Source organism: Lutra lutra, chromosome 4, assembly GCF_902655055.1.
Source record: "Lutra lutra chromosome 4, mLutLut1.2, whole genome shotgun sequence".
NCBI lineage: Eukaryota > Metazoa > Chordata > Mammalia > Carnivora > Mustelidae > Lutra > Lutra lutra.
The window spans coordinates 192413312-192428030 of NC_062281.1; the positions used below are offsets into that span (position 1 = coordinate 192413312).

Consider the following 14719-nt stretch of genomic DNA (forward strand, 5'->3'; position numbering starts at 1 on the left):
TAAAAAAAGAAAATCATTGCTCATATATTTAAGTACCCCAAAACTATGTTATTTAATTTTGCTTGTTTTTGAGCTTTATGAAAATGGTATTATGCTGCATGTAACTTGCTTTAGTCACTCAAAATTCTATTTATAAAGACTCATTCATGTTATTGTATATAACTAGAATGCATTCTTTTTGATGATTGTGTAATTTTATAAATATATCATAATTTAAAAAAAGATTTATTTATTTATTTGGCAGATAGATCACAAGTAGGCAGAGAGGGAGGCAGAGAGAGAAGGGAAGCAAGCTCCCTGCTGAACAGAGAGCCCGATGTGGAGCTTGATCCCAGGACCCTGGGATCATTACCTGAGCCAAAGGCAGAGGCTTAACCCACTGAGCCACTCAAGTCCCCCATAAATATACCATAATTTATCAATCCATCCTGAACCAAAGGACATTTGAGTTGTTTCTGGGTTTTTTTGCAATTATAGACAATGTTGATATGAATGCTCCTGTGTGTGTGTGTCCTGTGGAAGTTTAAAAAACGTGGTTGTCTTTTTCTTATTGGGTCATAGTTCTTCGCATAGTCTAAATAATAATTTTTGGTCACTTGTATATATTACAAATGTCTGCTTTGTTTGTAACCTTTTTCTCTTTTGCATTGTGGTTTTTTCAGTCTTTTGAGTAATAAGCAAAAAAATTCTTACCTTAATTTGGTTAAATGTACAGCTCATTTCTTATATAGTTAACATTTTTTTTTGACTCCTGATTAAAGAAGCCCCTCCCTGCCCCAGTACCCTACAGATACTTTCTCACCTTTTATTCTGGGAGTTTTAAGTGTCTATTTAAGTCTAATCTATCAAGAACTGTCTCCTGCATTTGTTGTTGAGGTCATGGTCCAACTATGAGTTCTGTGACCTGATGCCCTTCATTCCAAGGTCCATCTTTTTCCCTTGGATCTGTACCGCCGCCTCTGTCCTACACCGAGTTTCCACATGTCCTCGCATCTGTTCCTGGGCTCTCTGTTCTGTTCCATTGGTCAAGGGGTCTGTCCCCATGCAAATACCACACTGTCTTTGTCACAGTAGGTTTATAAAAGCTCTCGATACCTGGTAGGACAAGTATTTAATTTAACATCGCACAAAGTTTTATAAAGTTTTTCTGGGAAGAAACTCTGTGTATCATTTATTAGATTTATTTCTAGGTAGCTTGCTTTGTGTTGGCTTCTTATTTTATAATTTTATTTATTATTATTTTTATTTTTTTAAAGGGGGCTCCGTGCGCAACATGGGGCTTGAACTCACAACCTTGAGATCAAGAGTTGTTTGCTCTACCAATTGAGCCAACCAGGTGCCGCTGTTTGCTTTTTAGGTGGTTTTGTTTGTTGCCAGAGTATAAAGATGTAGTTGATTTGTTTATATTAGTTTATAGCCAGTCTCCTTGCTAAACTTTCTTATTCTGATAGTACATATGTAGATTCTTTTGGGTTTTCTGTTCAGACAATCATATTACTTGCTATAAAAATAGTTTCTTCCTTTTTTTCCCTTTCTTCCTTCCTTCCTTCCTTCCTTCCTTCCTTCCTTTCTTCTTTTTTAAAGATTTTATTTATTTTTTTGACAGAGAGAGACACACACACACACACAGCAAGAGAGGGAACACAACATGAGGAGTAGGAGAGGGAGAAGCAGGTTTCCCGCCTAGCAGGGAGCCTGTATGCAGGGCTCAATCCCAGGACTCTGGGATCATGACCTGAGCCAAAGACAGACGCTTAATGACTGAGCTACCCAGGCGCCCCAGTTTCTTCCTTTTCTGATCCTTTGTTTTTTATGTCTTTTCTGCTTGACTAAGTGCTGGGTCTTGCAGTACAATGTAATGGTCTTTTCCATCTTATTTATAGGGGATACTTTCAGGAATTCTTTTAAAAATATAATTGATCAGGTTAAGTTCTCTTCTGCTCCTGGTTTGTGAAGAGGGTTATTTCTTATTTTTAAATCATGAATGCATGTTGAATTTTACCAAATGATTTTTCTGGGGGAGAAAAGAATAATTTGTCAATGAGTCAGCCCATGGTTCTATCATCTTTGACTTGGATCTGAACTTCAGCCACAATCCAAGAAAATTACTGCCTGAAAGAAATCTAATGTAATAATAGGTATTTCTGTTTTCCTCCCTTCTTTAAAGGATGCATTTTTTTTTTTAATGATTTGGTGTATGAAGTAATTACATGTGCTCAGAAAAAAAATTTGTTTTAATTTAAATAGATAAAGTACCTTCATTAATCTTCGGATCTTGTGGATTTCCAGTGCCACCAAGAACAAGGCTGGGGTGTAGATTCCAACATGGCTTCCCCTGTCAGCTTTGGACATTTGGTGTAAATTCTCTGTGGTCCATTACCCACATACACAAAGGGATTGGTCATGCTCTACCATCTCGGGTCACCCTTGATAACTCATCTGTCCCAAATTAGAACCGTAGAAAGTCCAGTTTATTCTGTGTTTATTACACAGACTGTACAATACTTTATCATAGTATATTTTGGTATAATGTGTAAAACTTAAAAAGGAAAAACACAGGGACTTGGGGTATGAGTCATTTTCCCCCTAAGTGGCAGTTAACAAAGAAAGAAAATCAAGACAGAATAATATGATCCCCTTTAGGGATTAATTTAGGAATCTGATGTTTGGTAGATATGAGTTTTTACAAAAATAAGTGAGCATATTTCGGGATGTACAAATTGGAAACAGTTTTCTAAATGCTTAAAGGCAAGCTTAGGTTACTTCTGAAACAAATTTTTATTTTCTTGTCTGGTGGAAGGTATCATTCTGATGGAAACTTTTGATATGAGGGGCACATGGCTGCTAGAATGGGTTTCTTTCTTCTGTGCAGAGCAGAGCTTTCCATTGTGGGTGAGAAGTACCCATGGACCTCAGCTCGGGTGAGTTAAATGTGGTCTGTGTGTGTTGGGGTGGGGAGAGTGATCATTACTGACATTTTTAAAAAAGGGCTTTAAAGTAAAACACAAAGCTATTATTTTCACAGAAAAAAAGAATATCTTAGGGGTGCCTGGGTGGCTCAGTGGGTTAAGCCGCTGCCTTCGGCTCAGGTCATGGTCTTGGAGTCCTGGGATCGAGCCCCGCATCGGGCTCTCTGCTCAGCAGGGAGCCTGCTTCCTCCTCTCTCTCTGCCTGCCTCTCTGCCTGCTTGTGATCTCTCTGTCAAAAAAAAAAAAAAAAAAAAAGAATATCTTAGAAAAAAGCTTATTAAAAAAACTTCATATTACTATGGCAACATCAAATCATAAAGGCTTAATCATGAAATAACATGCCATTCTTTGTAAACCATGGAAACAGACTTTAGTGCTTGGGTATGTGAAAGATTAAGAGTTTGGCATTTCTTGCTCCCAACATTTTAGTTACATAAAAATGAAGGCTATTTTTTTTTATCAATATAGATTCTGATAGCTGTATTTCAAATGAATTGTCATTGAAACCTTTCAAATATATTTCTCACATATTCATTGGAGAGGCTGATGCTGGCTATGAAATACAGATGACCCCTCCACTGAACTAGCATCCCTCCAGTGCTCTGCACCTGGCACCATGCGAGGGCACAGAGATAAAGGACTCGCTGCCCATCTGAGGGCTTTTTTTTTTTTTTAAAGATTTTATTTATTTATTTGACAGACAGAGATCACAAGTAGGCAGAGAGGCAGGCAGAGAGACAGGAAGGGAAGCAGGCTCCCTGCTGAGCAGAGAGCCCGATGCGGGACTCGATCCCAGGACCCTGAGATCATGACCTGAGCCGAAGGCAGCGGCTTAACCCACTGAGCCACCCAGGCGCCCGCATCTGAGGGCTTTGAGTCCAGGGGACTGACCGGTACAACCCAAAAAGAGCCATAGTGTCACCGAGACCTACTGTGTGCCAGGAACTCCATTGTGAAAGTAGTTGGAAGGAGTCTCCCAGCCTGGTAGGGAGGCAGCTGTTGTGATGGGATGGACGTGGGGCTCTGTGTGGTGGGAGGCCCACTGGAGAAGGGGTGGAGGGAAGGCTTCCGTGCAGGGGTGGGGTGGGGTGAGGAGGAGTTATCTACTCCCACTGTGTTTCCCAGAAGGAGCAAAGGGTCCAGGCCAAGGGGAGGGAGTGCGGGGCCTGGGAACTGAGGGCCAATGAAGGAAGCTTCAGGGCCAGCAGCAACCACATACCCAGATTTTATATGCAAGGTTGGGAAGCTTGGATGTTAAACTGTGGACACTGACTTTGGAACCAGGCAAGGGATTTGATCAGATATGCACTTGGGAAAGATCTCCCTGATTACAGTCAGGAAAATGGATTAATGAGAGGCAAGACTGGACTCCAAGCCAGATGAAGGGGCTCCTACAGGAGTTGGGGTGAGCCTGTTGGGGTGGGGCATGAAACCTGGTTTCTGACCTGGGCAGCTGGGGGAAGTGGGGTGTACGCAGAGCCAAAGCCCTGCAGGAGATGCTGGAAGAGGAAGGAGTTGGTTCAGTGTCAGCACGGACCCTGGGGCGGGGGAGTTTCCCGCACAGGGTCATGTTGGTGGTGGGAAAGAGGGATGGAGGAAAGTGTTCTCGCAGACGCCAGGGCAGGGTTTCCAGAATCCAGTAGATGAGAGAAGCGTCAGGATGGCCAAAGGTCACCAAGAGACCAGGAAGTGACAATAAAACATACCTTAGGTTTAGTAACAAACAGTCAACCTTCCCAGAAGGCCTTCAAGAGAGTGTTAACCATGAAAGCCAAGCCCTGGGACCGAGAGAGGAATGGGGAGTGAGAGCAAATGCACTCACTTTTCAAGAGTCAGATGGTGAAAGAAAGGAGATGGTGTGAGACCTGGGGGCTGCCTGCAATCTTGGGTGGAACATCACATAATACTAGATGTGGTCTGGTCTGCTTGTGAAATGAGACCTGACACCACCTCCACCAGAATTGAGGCCCTGTAGAACTCTCTGGTCAGAAGATGTGGTGTGGGCAGGGGTTTGTGCCGGTTTTCTGGAGAAGGAGCCTTCTTTGCTAGGATGGAGGTAAGTGTGATTGAGATGCGTAATTCCACCAGAGTGGGGGGCAGGGTTGATAACTGGTGTAAGCAAGCTAGGCAGCCAGTGTCTGATCTGCCTGCTTCCTGAAGATGGTTCTGTGTTTTTGCTGGGGGGGTGGGAGGAAAGGATGCCAGCCGGCTCCTTTGTTCCCAAAGAGGTGTCTCCCTTAAGGCTGCCTCCCAGGGATATACTCTGAGAAGATCTTTAGATAGGTATTTCCATGCTATATGCTCCCAGTTTGTCTGCCTTCTCTCCAGGAGCACTGGGCTCTATCCACACCAAGCCCACTGACATTTAGAACTCCAAGCTTTAAGCCTTGTTGGTTGTAGGAACTCATTTTCCAAGCCAGTGGCTTTGGGGAAACGTTCTTGTGCATTGCCCTGTGTGCTCCTCTCTCACATTCTTCTCCATGACCAGGGCTCCTCCCTCTCCACGGTACCCAAGATCTGTTTCTCCCCTAAACCACGTCTCTGCACTTCCTGCCTTCTTCAATGTGGCCTCTTCTCTCCATTTAGTTGTGGAGTTCGTTCTTCCAGTCTTCAGGTTGATTTCTGGGGTACTAAGGAAGATTTGATGGTTATCTAGTTGTGTCTGTGGGATGAGGCAAGCTTAGGGTCTTCCTATTCTGCTGCCATCTTCCCCCCTCCTTCTAACCTATACTCTCTCTCTCTCTCTAAGTAGGCTCCATGCCAAGCATGGAGCCCAATGTAGGTCTTGAACTCACAGCTCTAAGATCAAGACCTGACCTGAGATCAAGAGTCTGATGCTTAACCAAGCCACCCAGGCACCTTCTTGTGTTCTCTTGTAACTGGAGAGACTGGAATAAGGTGAGATGCAAATGTTTAAGAGAATCTAGAATGAAGGTTGCAGCAGTTGGTGCCTGGTGACCCAGAGGATGGCCCAGAACTTAGGGAACAGAGAGGATGGAAGATTCCAGTTTCATAGGAGGATGGGGCTGGATGAATGCAAAGGCTCGTAGTTTCCTGATCTTGATGGAGGGTAACAAAAGGGGTGTCTGCTAGAAGGTTCCGAGTCCTCCGCTGGTGTGGAGGGTTCCGGGGAGGCTGGAGGATGGGAGAATGGGACCCGTTTCATTGGAGGCTTGGATTCCTGCCAAGACCCAGGAGAGCCCTCACCTTGCAGGGGTGTGGGCAAATACACTGTGGGCAGTTTCCTGCCGTGGCTCAGGAGAGGTGGGACAAACTGCCCTCAGGTCAAGGTTTTTCTAGGAGGGAGAAACAGAAGGTCAGAGGGCCAAGGAGGTTGAAGATACTGGCAAGAGCATAGCAAAAGGACTCCACGTTCCAATTTTGTACAGTAATTGTGTCCTTATTATAAGAGTAATTTTAATCCCTTATTCAATCTTTCTGAAGACAAGTTAATGAAAATAAACACGTGGGGTGATGATAGCGGCCACGCACTACAAAGCAGCCTCTTCTGGGAAGTGGAGCATTAGTGTTTCCCAGGGACAGAGTTTCAGTTTTGCAAGATGAGAAAACTGATGGGGGCTAATGGTGGTGGGAGATGCACAGGGCGAATGTGCTTCGTGCTTGTAACTTATGCACTTAAAGATGGTTACAGTAGGGCACCTGGGTGGCTCAGTTGGTTAAGCATCTGCCTTTGGCTCTGGTCATGATCCCGAGGTCCTGAGATTGAACCCTGCATTGGGCTTCCTGCTCAGCCGGGAGCCTGCTTCTCCCTCTCCCTCTGCCTGCTGCTCCCCCTACTTGTGCTCTCTCTGTGTCAAATAAATAAATAAATAAAATCTTTTTAAAAATGGTTACAATGGTGAATTTTACATTGTGTCTATCCTACCTCAATTTGAAAAAAAATAAATAATTCTTTAAATTATGAAGCAGAAATCATGAAGCAGAGACAAGCTGCTGTTGACTACTGTGTCCCCCATGCCCCGCACAGCGCCCAGCACATAGTAGGGCTTCAGTAAAAGTATAGCAAACACGTGGAAGAGAGAATTACTGAATTCAGACAAGAGTCAGAGATGGCCAGAGGGTAAGTCAAGCGATCTGGCCACATAGGCACTCATACTCTTGTGTTCTTGGGTTTCTTTCTCTCCTCCTTGAGTGCTCAGGGGCGTTTCTAAAAACCATCCAGCTTGGCAGAACACACCTCCCCCCACCCCCAACATATTACATTGAATAAAAACTCAAGAAAAACAGATGGCAGCTAAGAACTTGTCTGCTCCCACTTTGGGGGCCTCCTCCTCATGCCCTCCTCCCCTGCCAGACATTTTCCTTTCTTTCTTGGAAGCTCCAGCCCATTCCTCTGCCCGTCCAGGCCTTGGGGCCACACTCCCAGGGACTGGCATCCAAACAGACCCCAGGATTGTAAGTGGAATGTACTTGTGCTTAGATAAGCTGCATCTTAAGGCCATAGCCTTAATTTTCTAACTATGATTTTTTTATTGGACAAATAACTTTTATAGATAATTAAGAAATACTTACACATTTAAAAAACAATAAAGCCACCATTTGTTTACATGGCTTTTGTGACAGAGGAAGCATCTGTCCTCCGCGTATGATGCTGGGATGTGGATCAGGGCATGTTCCTGTCAGTGTTATAACGAGAGAAGAAACAAAGTACATTTTCATGTTGTCTAAGTTTTTCCTAGGATCATCTGAGTGTTGAATTAAAATGTTCTGGTCCCCATCAAAGAAAGGGAATCCAACACTTAGCGTGCCTGTCCCATATCCACCATATTTCGGAGCAACCAAATACCCCAGTTCAGGAGGGAAATTGCGATGTCAGAAAACAACAGCAACACCACCATTTTGCAGCCCGTAATGCAATAATTCGTTCAAAGATCATTAAAGGATGGAACCATCAGATGAAACTGGACAGACAGGTGGAAACCTGTGTACGTACGTAGATGCATATAGACACACAGAAGAGGGCTGACTGGACAGAGGCAGTGGATAAAACCTCTAATCCACACAAAAGAGGTTTTTGTCTTCAGCTGGATTTCAAAGCTGAATTCACTATATAATCCCCTTGAACCCATCCCTCCTCCAACATTCTCTCACTTGCTCCAGGAGGCCTCCTGCCAAGCTCCCTCCCTGGCAAGGAGCCTGGCAGTCCCCTGGGTCCTGTCCGTTACCCTCACCCTCACCATCAAACCAATTTACACCCTCAGGCATGCCTCCAACTGAACAAATGTGACCACGTCACTGTGCAGCCTACCCTTGATCAAGGACTTTCCAGCATCCCCAAGGTCAAGTTCAAAATCCCAGGTCACCATCCTAGCCAGCACCGAGCCCGCCTTCCATGGAATCGCCACTTCTCTGCACACACCATGCTGTTCTATGACTCTGGGTTTGATGGCTTTTCATTCTGCTTGAAATGCTCTTATCTGCCTGACAAAATCCCACTCTTCCTTCAACATCTGCCAAAGCAGCCTCTTTCTGTGAGTCTGACCTCCCTCTGTACAGCCCCCTCTCCTGCCCGGGTTCTCCCCTGGGCATCCTATCTATGTCACCCCATCCCGTGCCTCCCGCAGTCAGCATATTGCCCTGTGTCCATCCATCGGTCTTTCTTAGCTGGCTGTAAACCTCTTGAGAGCACGAACTGTGGTTTACTCATCTCTGAACCCTCGATTCCTATGTAGTATACAGTATGTGCTTAATAAGTGCTTCCTAAATATATTGCTTGTCTCCTTTAAAACAGTGGGGGAGGGGTGCTTGGGTGGCTCAACCAGTTAAGCATCTCAGACTTGATTTTGGCTCAGGTCATGTTCTCAGGGTTGTGGGATCAAGCCCTGCAAGGGCTCTTTGAGCTCAGCATGGAGTCTGCTTGGGATTCTCCCTCTCCCTCTCCCTCTGCTCCTCCCCCTGCTCATGCTCTCTCTCTCAATAAACAAATAAGCAAATAAAATCTTAAAAAAAAAAAAAAACAGAAGTGGGGGGAAACCTTGCATTTTACCTTAAGGAACACTACAAGGAGAAAAGAGATTTATCGGCCTGACTAAACTTTTGGTAATTCTAGACAATTGCCAGTAGTTTCCTCTGACAGAGTTAGTAAATTCTTGATTACCTGAGCTAAAGAAAACAGCAGCGGTGTGAGAATCGAGACAGTTGTACTTGAACTGTAACTGATCTAGGAAGGGGTGTTTGACTAAGGTTTTAAACAGATTGACTCTTGCGTCTATGCTCTTATCATATGACGTTCTCCATGGATATCCTCGTGCAGTAAAGGCTCAGGACCCGGGATCTTCAATTTGCCCCATATAATCCATGTACAGATTAGTTAGAGTTGGTACACGGTTAGGAAGTTTAAAAATCTTCCAGATTTAAACAGTATGGAGGTCCCTCAAAAAGTTAAAATTAGAACTACCCTACAAACCAGTAATTGTGCTACTGGCTATTCACCCAAAGAATATAGAAACACTCATTCAAAGGGATACATGAGCCCCATGTTTATAGTGATATTATAATAGCCAAACTATGGGAACAACCCATGTGTCCATCTACCAATGAATGGATAAAGATCTCTCTCTCTCTCTCTCTCTCTCTCACACACACACACACACACACACACACACACACACAGTGGAATATTACGCAGACATAGAAAAAATGAATTCTTGCCATTTGCAACAACATGGATGGAGCTATTGGGGATGACGCTAAGCGAAATAAGTCAGAGAAAGACAAGTACCACATGATTTCACTCATATGTGGAATTTAAGAAACCGAACAAATGAGCAAAGGGAGAAAGAGAGAGAGAGAGACAAACCAAGAAGACACTTAACTACAGAGAACACACTGAGGGTCACCAGAGGGAGGGAAGGGGGGATGGGTGAGGTAAGGGATGGGGTTAAAGAGGGCACTTGTCCTGACGAGTACTGAGTAATGTTTAGAATTGTTGACTCATTATCTGGTACACTGGAATTCATAATTATATATAACTAACATTACTGGAATTGAATGAACACTTAATAAAAAATTAAAATAGAAAAACCCTTCCAGATTATACAAATATCTCAATCACAACATTTCCGGCATAATTTGTAGAAGTTGGTTTCACATGATTGCTTTCCTGCCCAAGGTCTGACTTGAAAGAGGCCCCCGTGTAGACAGGGCTGAACTGGCTCCCAGTTCAGCCTGTGATGCTGTTCCCTGCCGACCGCAGACTCGGTCTTCTTTGCTGAGTCCTACGTGAACTTTTTTGTGCAACTTGCTTTCTCGACAACCCAGAACAGTCAGAGCTCTGCTTCCTTTCATGGACTTTCATTCATTGTTTCAGCTTCATCCAAAAAAACGAACCCTGGCTCACATACATATTTATTTGACACATTCCTTAAAAACCAACTGTAAAAACCAAATTTCTATTAGAACCATAAAAATCAAAATATATTGAAATTGATAATAAATAGATTCTAATATAATTTAGGGGAAACAACTGTCCTAAGATCTGGACTTTAGTAACCACAAAACCTTAAAATTCTAACTTCGGTAGTTGTAGGAGAAAAAAATCTTTTCACCTCAACTTTGTTGTGAAAGGTACACATGGGTAACGAAACACGGGAAGTTTGGATTTTCGGAGTACTGGTCAAGGATAAGCAAGGTAACTTTTTTTTTTTCTTGAGCCCCTTTGGTTCCTGCTCAGAATCTAAAAGGTGCTGTCTTTTTCATTTTCTTTGCTTTTTTCTTCCTTCCTTCCTCCTTCCCTCCTCCCTCCTTCCCTCACTTCCTCCTTCCTTTCCTTCCGCCAGCTCCTTTCTCTTGTTATTAGCAAGCATGACACTCAAATATAAACATAGAAACACATGTGCCTTTACTCTTGCAACATTTGATTTTCTTAGATTCCAGTAGCTTTTAAGGCGATCAACTGGAAAGCACGAGAGCCGGCGGCCACAAGAGGGCAGTAAACACCACCGGCAGAGGGCTGGCTGGGGCTCCAAGGAGAAGAGCTCTCTCCTTCTATGGATGAGAGGACAGATGCTCAAGAGGTCTGGGGACTTGTCTGAGAGAGTGGAGTTCCCAGAGTCTGTTATCCTCAAAGTTTAACATGCCCCCAAGTGCCAGAATGAAACAGGAGGTGGCTACTTAGGGACGCTCTTCCCCAAGAACTCAGCAGTCTGATGATTATGTACAACTTCCCAGAAGAGAGAAAGTAGATGCTCATGGACAGGAAATGAGAAACTCCTTCCTGCTTTAGGGCATTTGAACTTGCTGTTCCTTCTGCCTGCAATGCTTTCCCCTGACCTAACCCCCGGGGCTCAGCGTAGATTTGCACAGACATCTCAAACTCAAGGTATTCCAAACTGGTGTAGGGTTCCTGCTTAGGGGTGGACGGCACCGGACGGACCCTCCTCACTGTGATGGTGATGGGACGGTTACTTAGCCTCTCTCGTTTATAAAATTAAGCTAAGAGCATCTGCATCGCAGATTTTTCCTGAGGCTTCAGTGAGGTTACACATTCAATTAGATTGTTCGCATCACGTGACCCGGTGTGCGATCACCTCGATGCCTGGCAGCTTCTTCAGTAACGGGTATCATTTCCTCCAGAAACCAGGCTTTCTTACTTCCTCTCTTAAGCATCCCTCGACTCTCTCTTTCACCATCTGCATTTAACTAACCAACTGATCTCAATGTACATTTCCAGAATCCGGTCCCACTTTTCGGTCCCAACTGCCACTATCCTAATCTGTGCCTTCAGTACTTTTTGCCTGGATCATTGGAGCTGACTCCCAGCAGCTGCCTCCCATCCAGGCTCTACACAGCAGGTCAAATAATCTAAGTAGGATGGGGCTTGGCCATGTAATAAGAGCCTATTCTGAGCGGTGAACTCGTCTGGATTTGAGGCTTAATTTGACGGAGTTTTAACCTCTGTGTTATTGACGCACCTAGGACTGATTTTTATGCTTGGTGTGAGGTAAGGATTCCATTCCACTTCTTCTACGTGGATAACCTAACCTGTCCCCCCCCCCTTAATCTGCAAAGTCCCTCTTGAAAACTCAGTATCTAATTACAGATGAAGTGAAAACACAGTTTTGGGGCTTTATTAACACATTAGGGTTCAAATAAGGCCGAGAAAAAAATTTGACTCTGTGCTTGTGACATGTCCCTTGGAAAATGTTTTCAGAATGAGCTAAAATGGGGAGAGTGGCAGTCACTCCCCCACACCCATGACCTTGTCTGGAGCATGACAGAAATGCAGTTGTTTACCTCAAGCTCTGATTTAAACGAACAGACAGACAGGGTTGCTTCTGAAATTTAAAAATTGAAAAACGGAGAGAGCGTCCCATGATGTACACCCAGGTCTTTTATCCCAGTTAGAATATGAAACTCTTGGCGCGCGGCCCCGGCGAGGAGGGGAAGCCGGTGGCGGCGGCGGCGGCGGCACGGGCGGAGGCTGCGGGTTTCGTAACCGTCGCTCCTCCTCGGTGACTCGCGGGCTGCGAGGCCTGGGTCCGTCGGGCCGCGCCGCGCGGGGCCGCTCGCAGTGGAGGCCGCCTGGGGGCGGGCGGGCCGGAGGCGCAGGTACATGTGAAGATTTCTTGGCATCTTAGTGTGGAAACCATTGATCACTTTGCTCTCATTTCTGCCTGTTCAGTGTCCGCAAGAGAGAGAGCCCAAATGAGCAAGATAGCCCAGCAGAACAGTTCTCCGGGAATAAGTGTTATTCATACTCAGGCTCATGCCAGCGGCTTACAGCAGGTTCCTCAGCTGGTGCCTGCTGGCCCGGGGGAGGAGGCAAAGCCGTGCCTCCAAGCAAGCAAAGCAAAAAGAGTTCGCCCATGGATGGCAACAGCGATGAGTATCGTCAGCGCAGAGAGAGGAACAACATGGCTGTGAAAAAGAGCCGGTTGAAAAGCAAGCAGAAAGCCCAGGATACGCTGCAGAGAGTGAACCAGCTCAAGGAAGAGAACGAACGGTTGGAAGCAAAAATTAAATTGCTGACTAAGGAATTAAGCATACTGAAAGATTTGTTTCTTGAGCACGCACACAACCTTGCAGATAACGTGCAACCCACTAGCACCGAAAACACAACAGCTTCCGATAATGCAGGCCAGTAGACCTCACCTCTTCAAAACTTCACGACTCGTGGCTTGAACGTTAACGGTGTGACTGCCTACACCATTCGTATCAGTGGCTGAACACGGTCTCGTTCCATTATTCAAAGATCCACTGAAGGTTGTTTTCCAGGATCAGCACTGAAGGGTTGATTAGCTTAAAAATGTTAGCCATGTAATTTGAATATCTAGTTTTAAATGATAGGGATTTTTTTTGTGTGGATAAAACACATTTTTAAGGTATATGGTAAAACCCAAAAAAACACACCCCTGGACCTTGACAATGTTCTTAATAAATCCTCACTTCCCAAGAAAGGCTTCTTTTGTAGGTTGACAAAAGGAATGGGGAACTGGCAGGTCCTGCAGAAGGGTCTTGGTTTTATTGGAGATGATTAATTAGACTAAGGAAAGTTGAATGCCATCTATGTTGATTGTGTTGTGATTTGTTTTTCTAAATTATGTATTAAAAATCCTTAGGGCTATAGAAATCAATCACTTTGTAATTTGGAGTGATTTTATGTATAACATAAACCTTGTTCTAGCCTAATTAGTACTCTTTTCCCCCAACAAGTGTAAGGTTTTTTTTGAGTATTGGTGCCAGGTTAAGTAAATTCCGTTGCGTTTTAAAGGCAGCATTCTGCCAGTTGGCTTAAAAATACAAATAATTAGGCAAATAGATTTCCTAAAAATAACAGTAAAGCATATTAAAATTATCCTTTTGGGATACCTTTAGGTTATTGGATTGGCATTATTTTGTTTTCTAACAAGAAAAAACCCCCAAGAGTTGTATATCACAATTTTTGTTTCTGTAGATGGTAGTCAAATAAGTAAATATTTTTAAAATACCATTTTGACAGTCAAGTTAGTAAACAAATGCCTTAACAGTTTGCAGATTGGGATTTAGGTAGTTTCTCCTGTGTCTAAATATCTGCAATGGAGCCATGATTTTTAAAGGCATAAATTTCTTGTGAAGGATCATTTGGCATTTGATCCTAACCAAGTGATTATTAGAAAAATATGTCATCAACTCTATGCTGTCTCCCAAAATAGTAGTCTAAGAAAACTTGAAGTGTAAGGTTTAACCTTTAATTTATTTCACTTAAATACATCTTTTTATATTGTTCTTGTGATGTTTCTTTTCCTAGTTAGTGGGGTCTTATAGACTTTTTGTACCACTGCTTCTGTTTGTTCATTTGTATGCTTTTGTGTCCCATAAATTATTTTAGAAAGAAAATACTGGTAAAACTCAGGATATTGACATTTTTGTTGAGACTAAAAAATGGCCGTCGCTAAAGTTGGGGATTGCGCGGGTCTGGTTTATGTCAGTGTCGGTGGTTTTGATTGTCCTTGTCGATTTCTTTCTTTTCTTTTCCTTTTTTTTTTTTTTTTAAAGCACAATCCTAGCTCAGATTTGTTGACTTTTGTGTATTTCTGTGTGTATGTGTCTGGGCTGGTGACAAGAGACAAGAGTCACATCTGATTAAAAAGTTTGTGTTACCAGGTATCTTATTTGGACATGGTCACTTCATTTTTGGCCATATTGTTTCTTACTAGGACCTAGAAGTTGTCCCCTTGGGTTGGTGCAAGACTGCTGTCTTTGCTCTTCTGGGCCAGCGGAAATACCATTGTGACCTGCAACTCAGTAAA

The 14719-nt window shown here is 43.8% G+C and overlaps 1 protein-coding gene across 1 annotated transcript; it reads left to right on the forward strand.

The window, feature by feature from the left end:
* The first annotated feature begins 12356 nt into the window (after window positions 1-12356).
* LOC125098827 (CCAAT/enhancer-binding protein gamma-like) lies at window positions 12357-14465 on the forward strand. The gene is given in 2 exon segments (XM_047728002.1): window positions 12357-12735; window positions 12738-14465. Coding segments are annotated over 2 exon segments (438 nt in total). The 5' UTR covers window positions 12357-12635; the 3' UTR covers window positions 13076-14465.
* The last annotated feature ends 254 nt before the right edge of the window (window positions 14466-14719 follow it).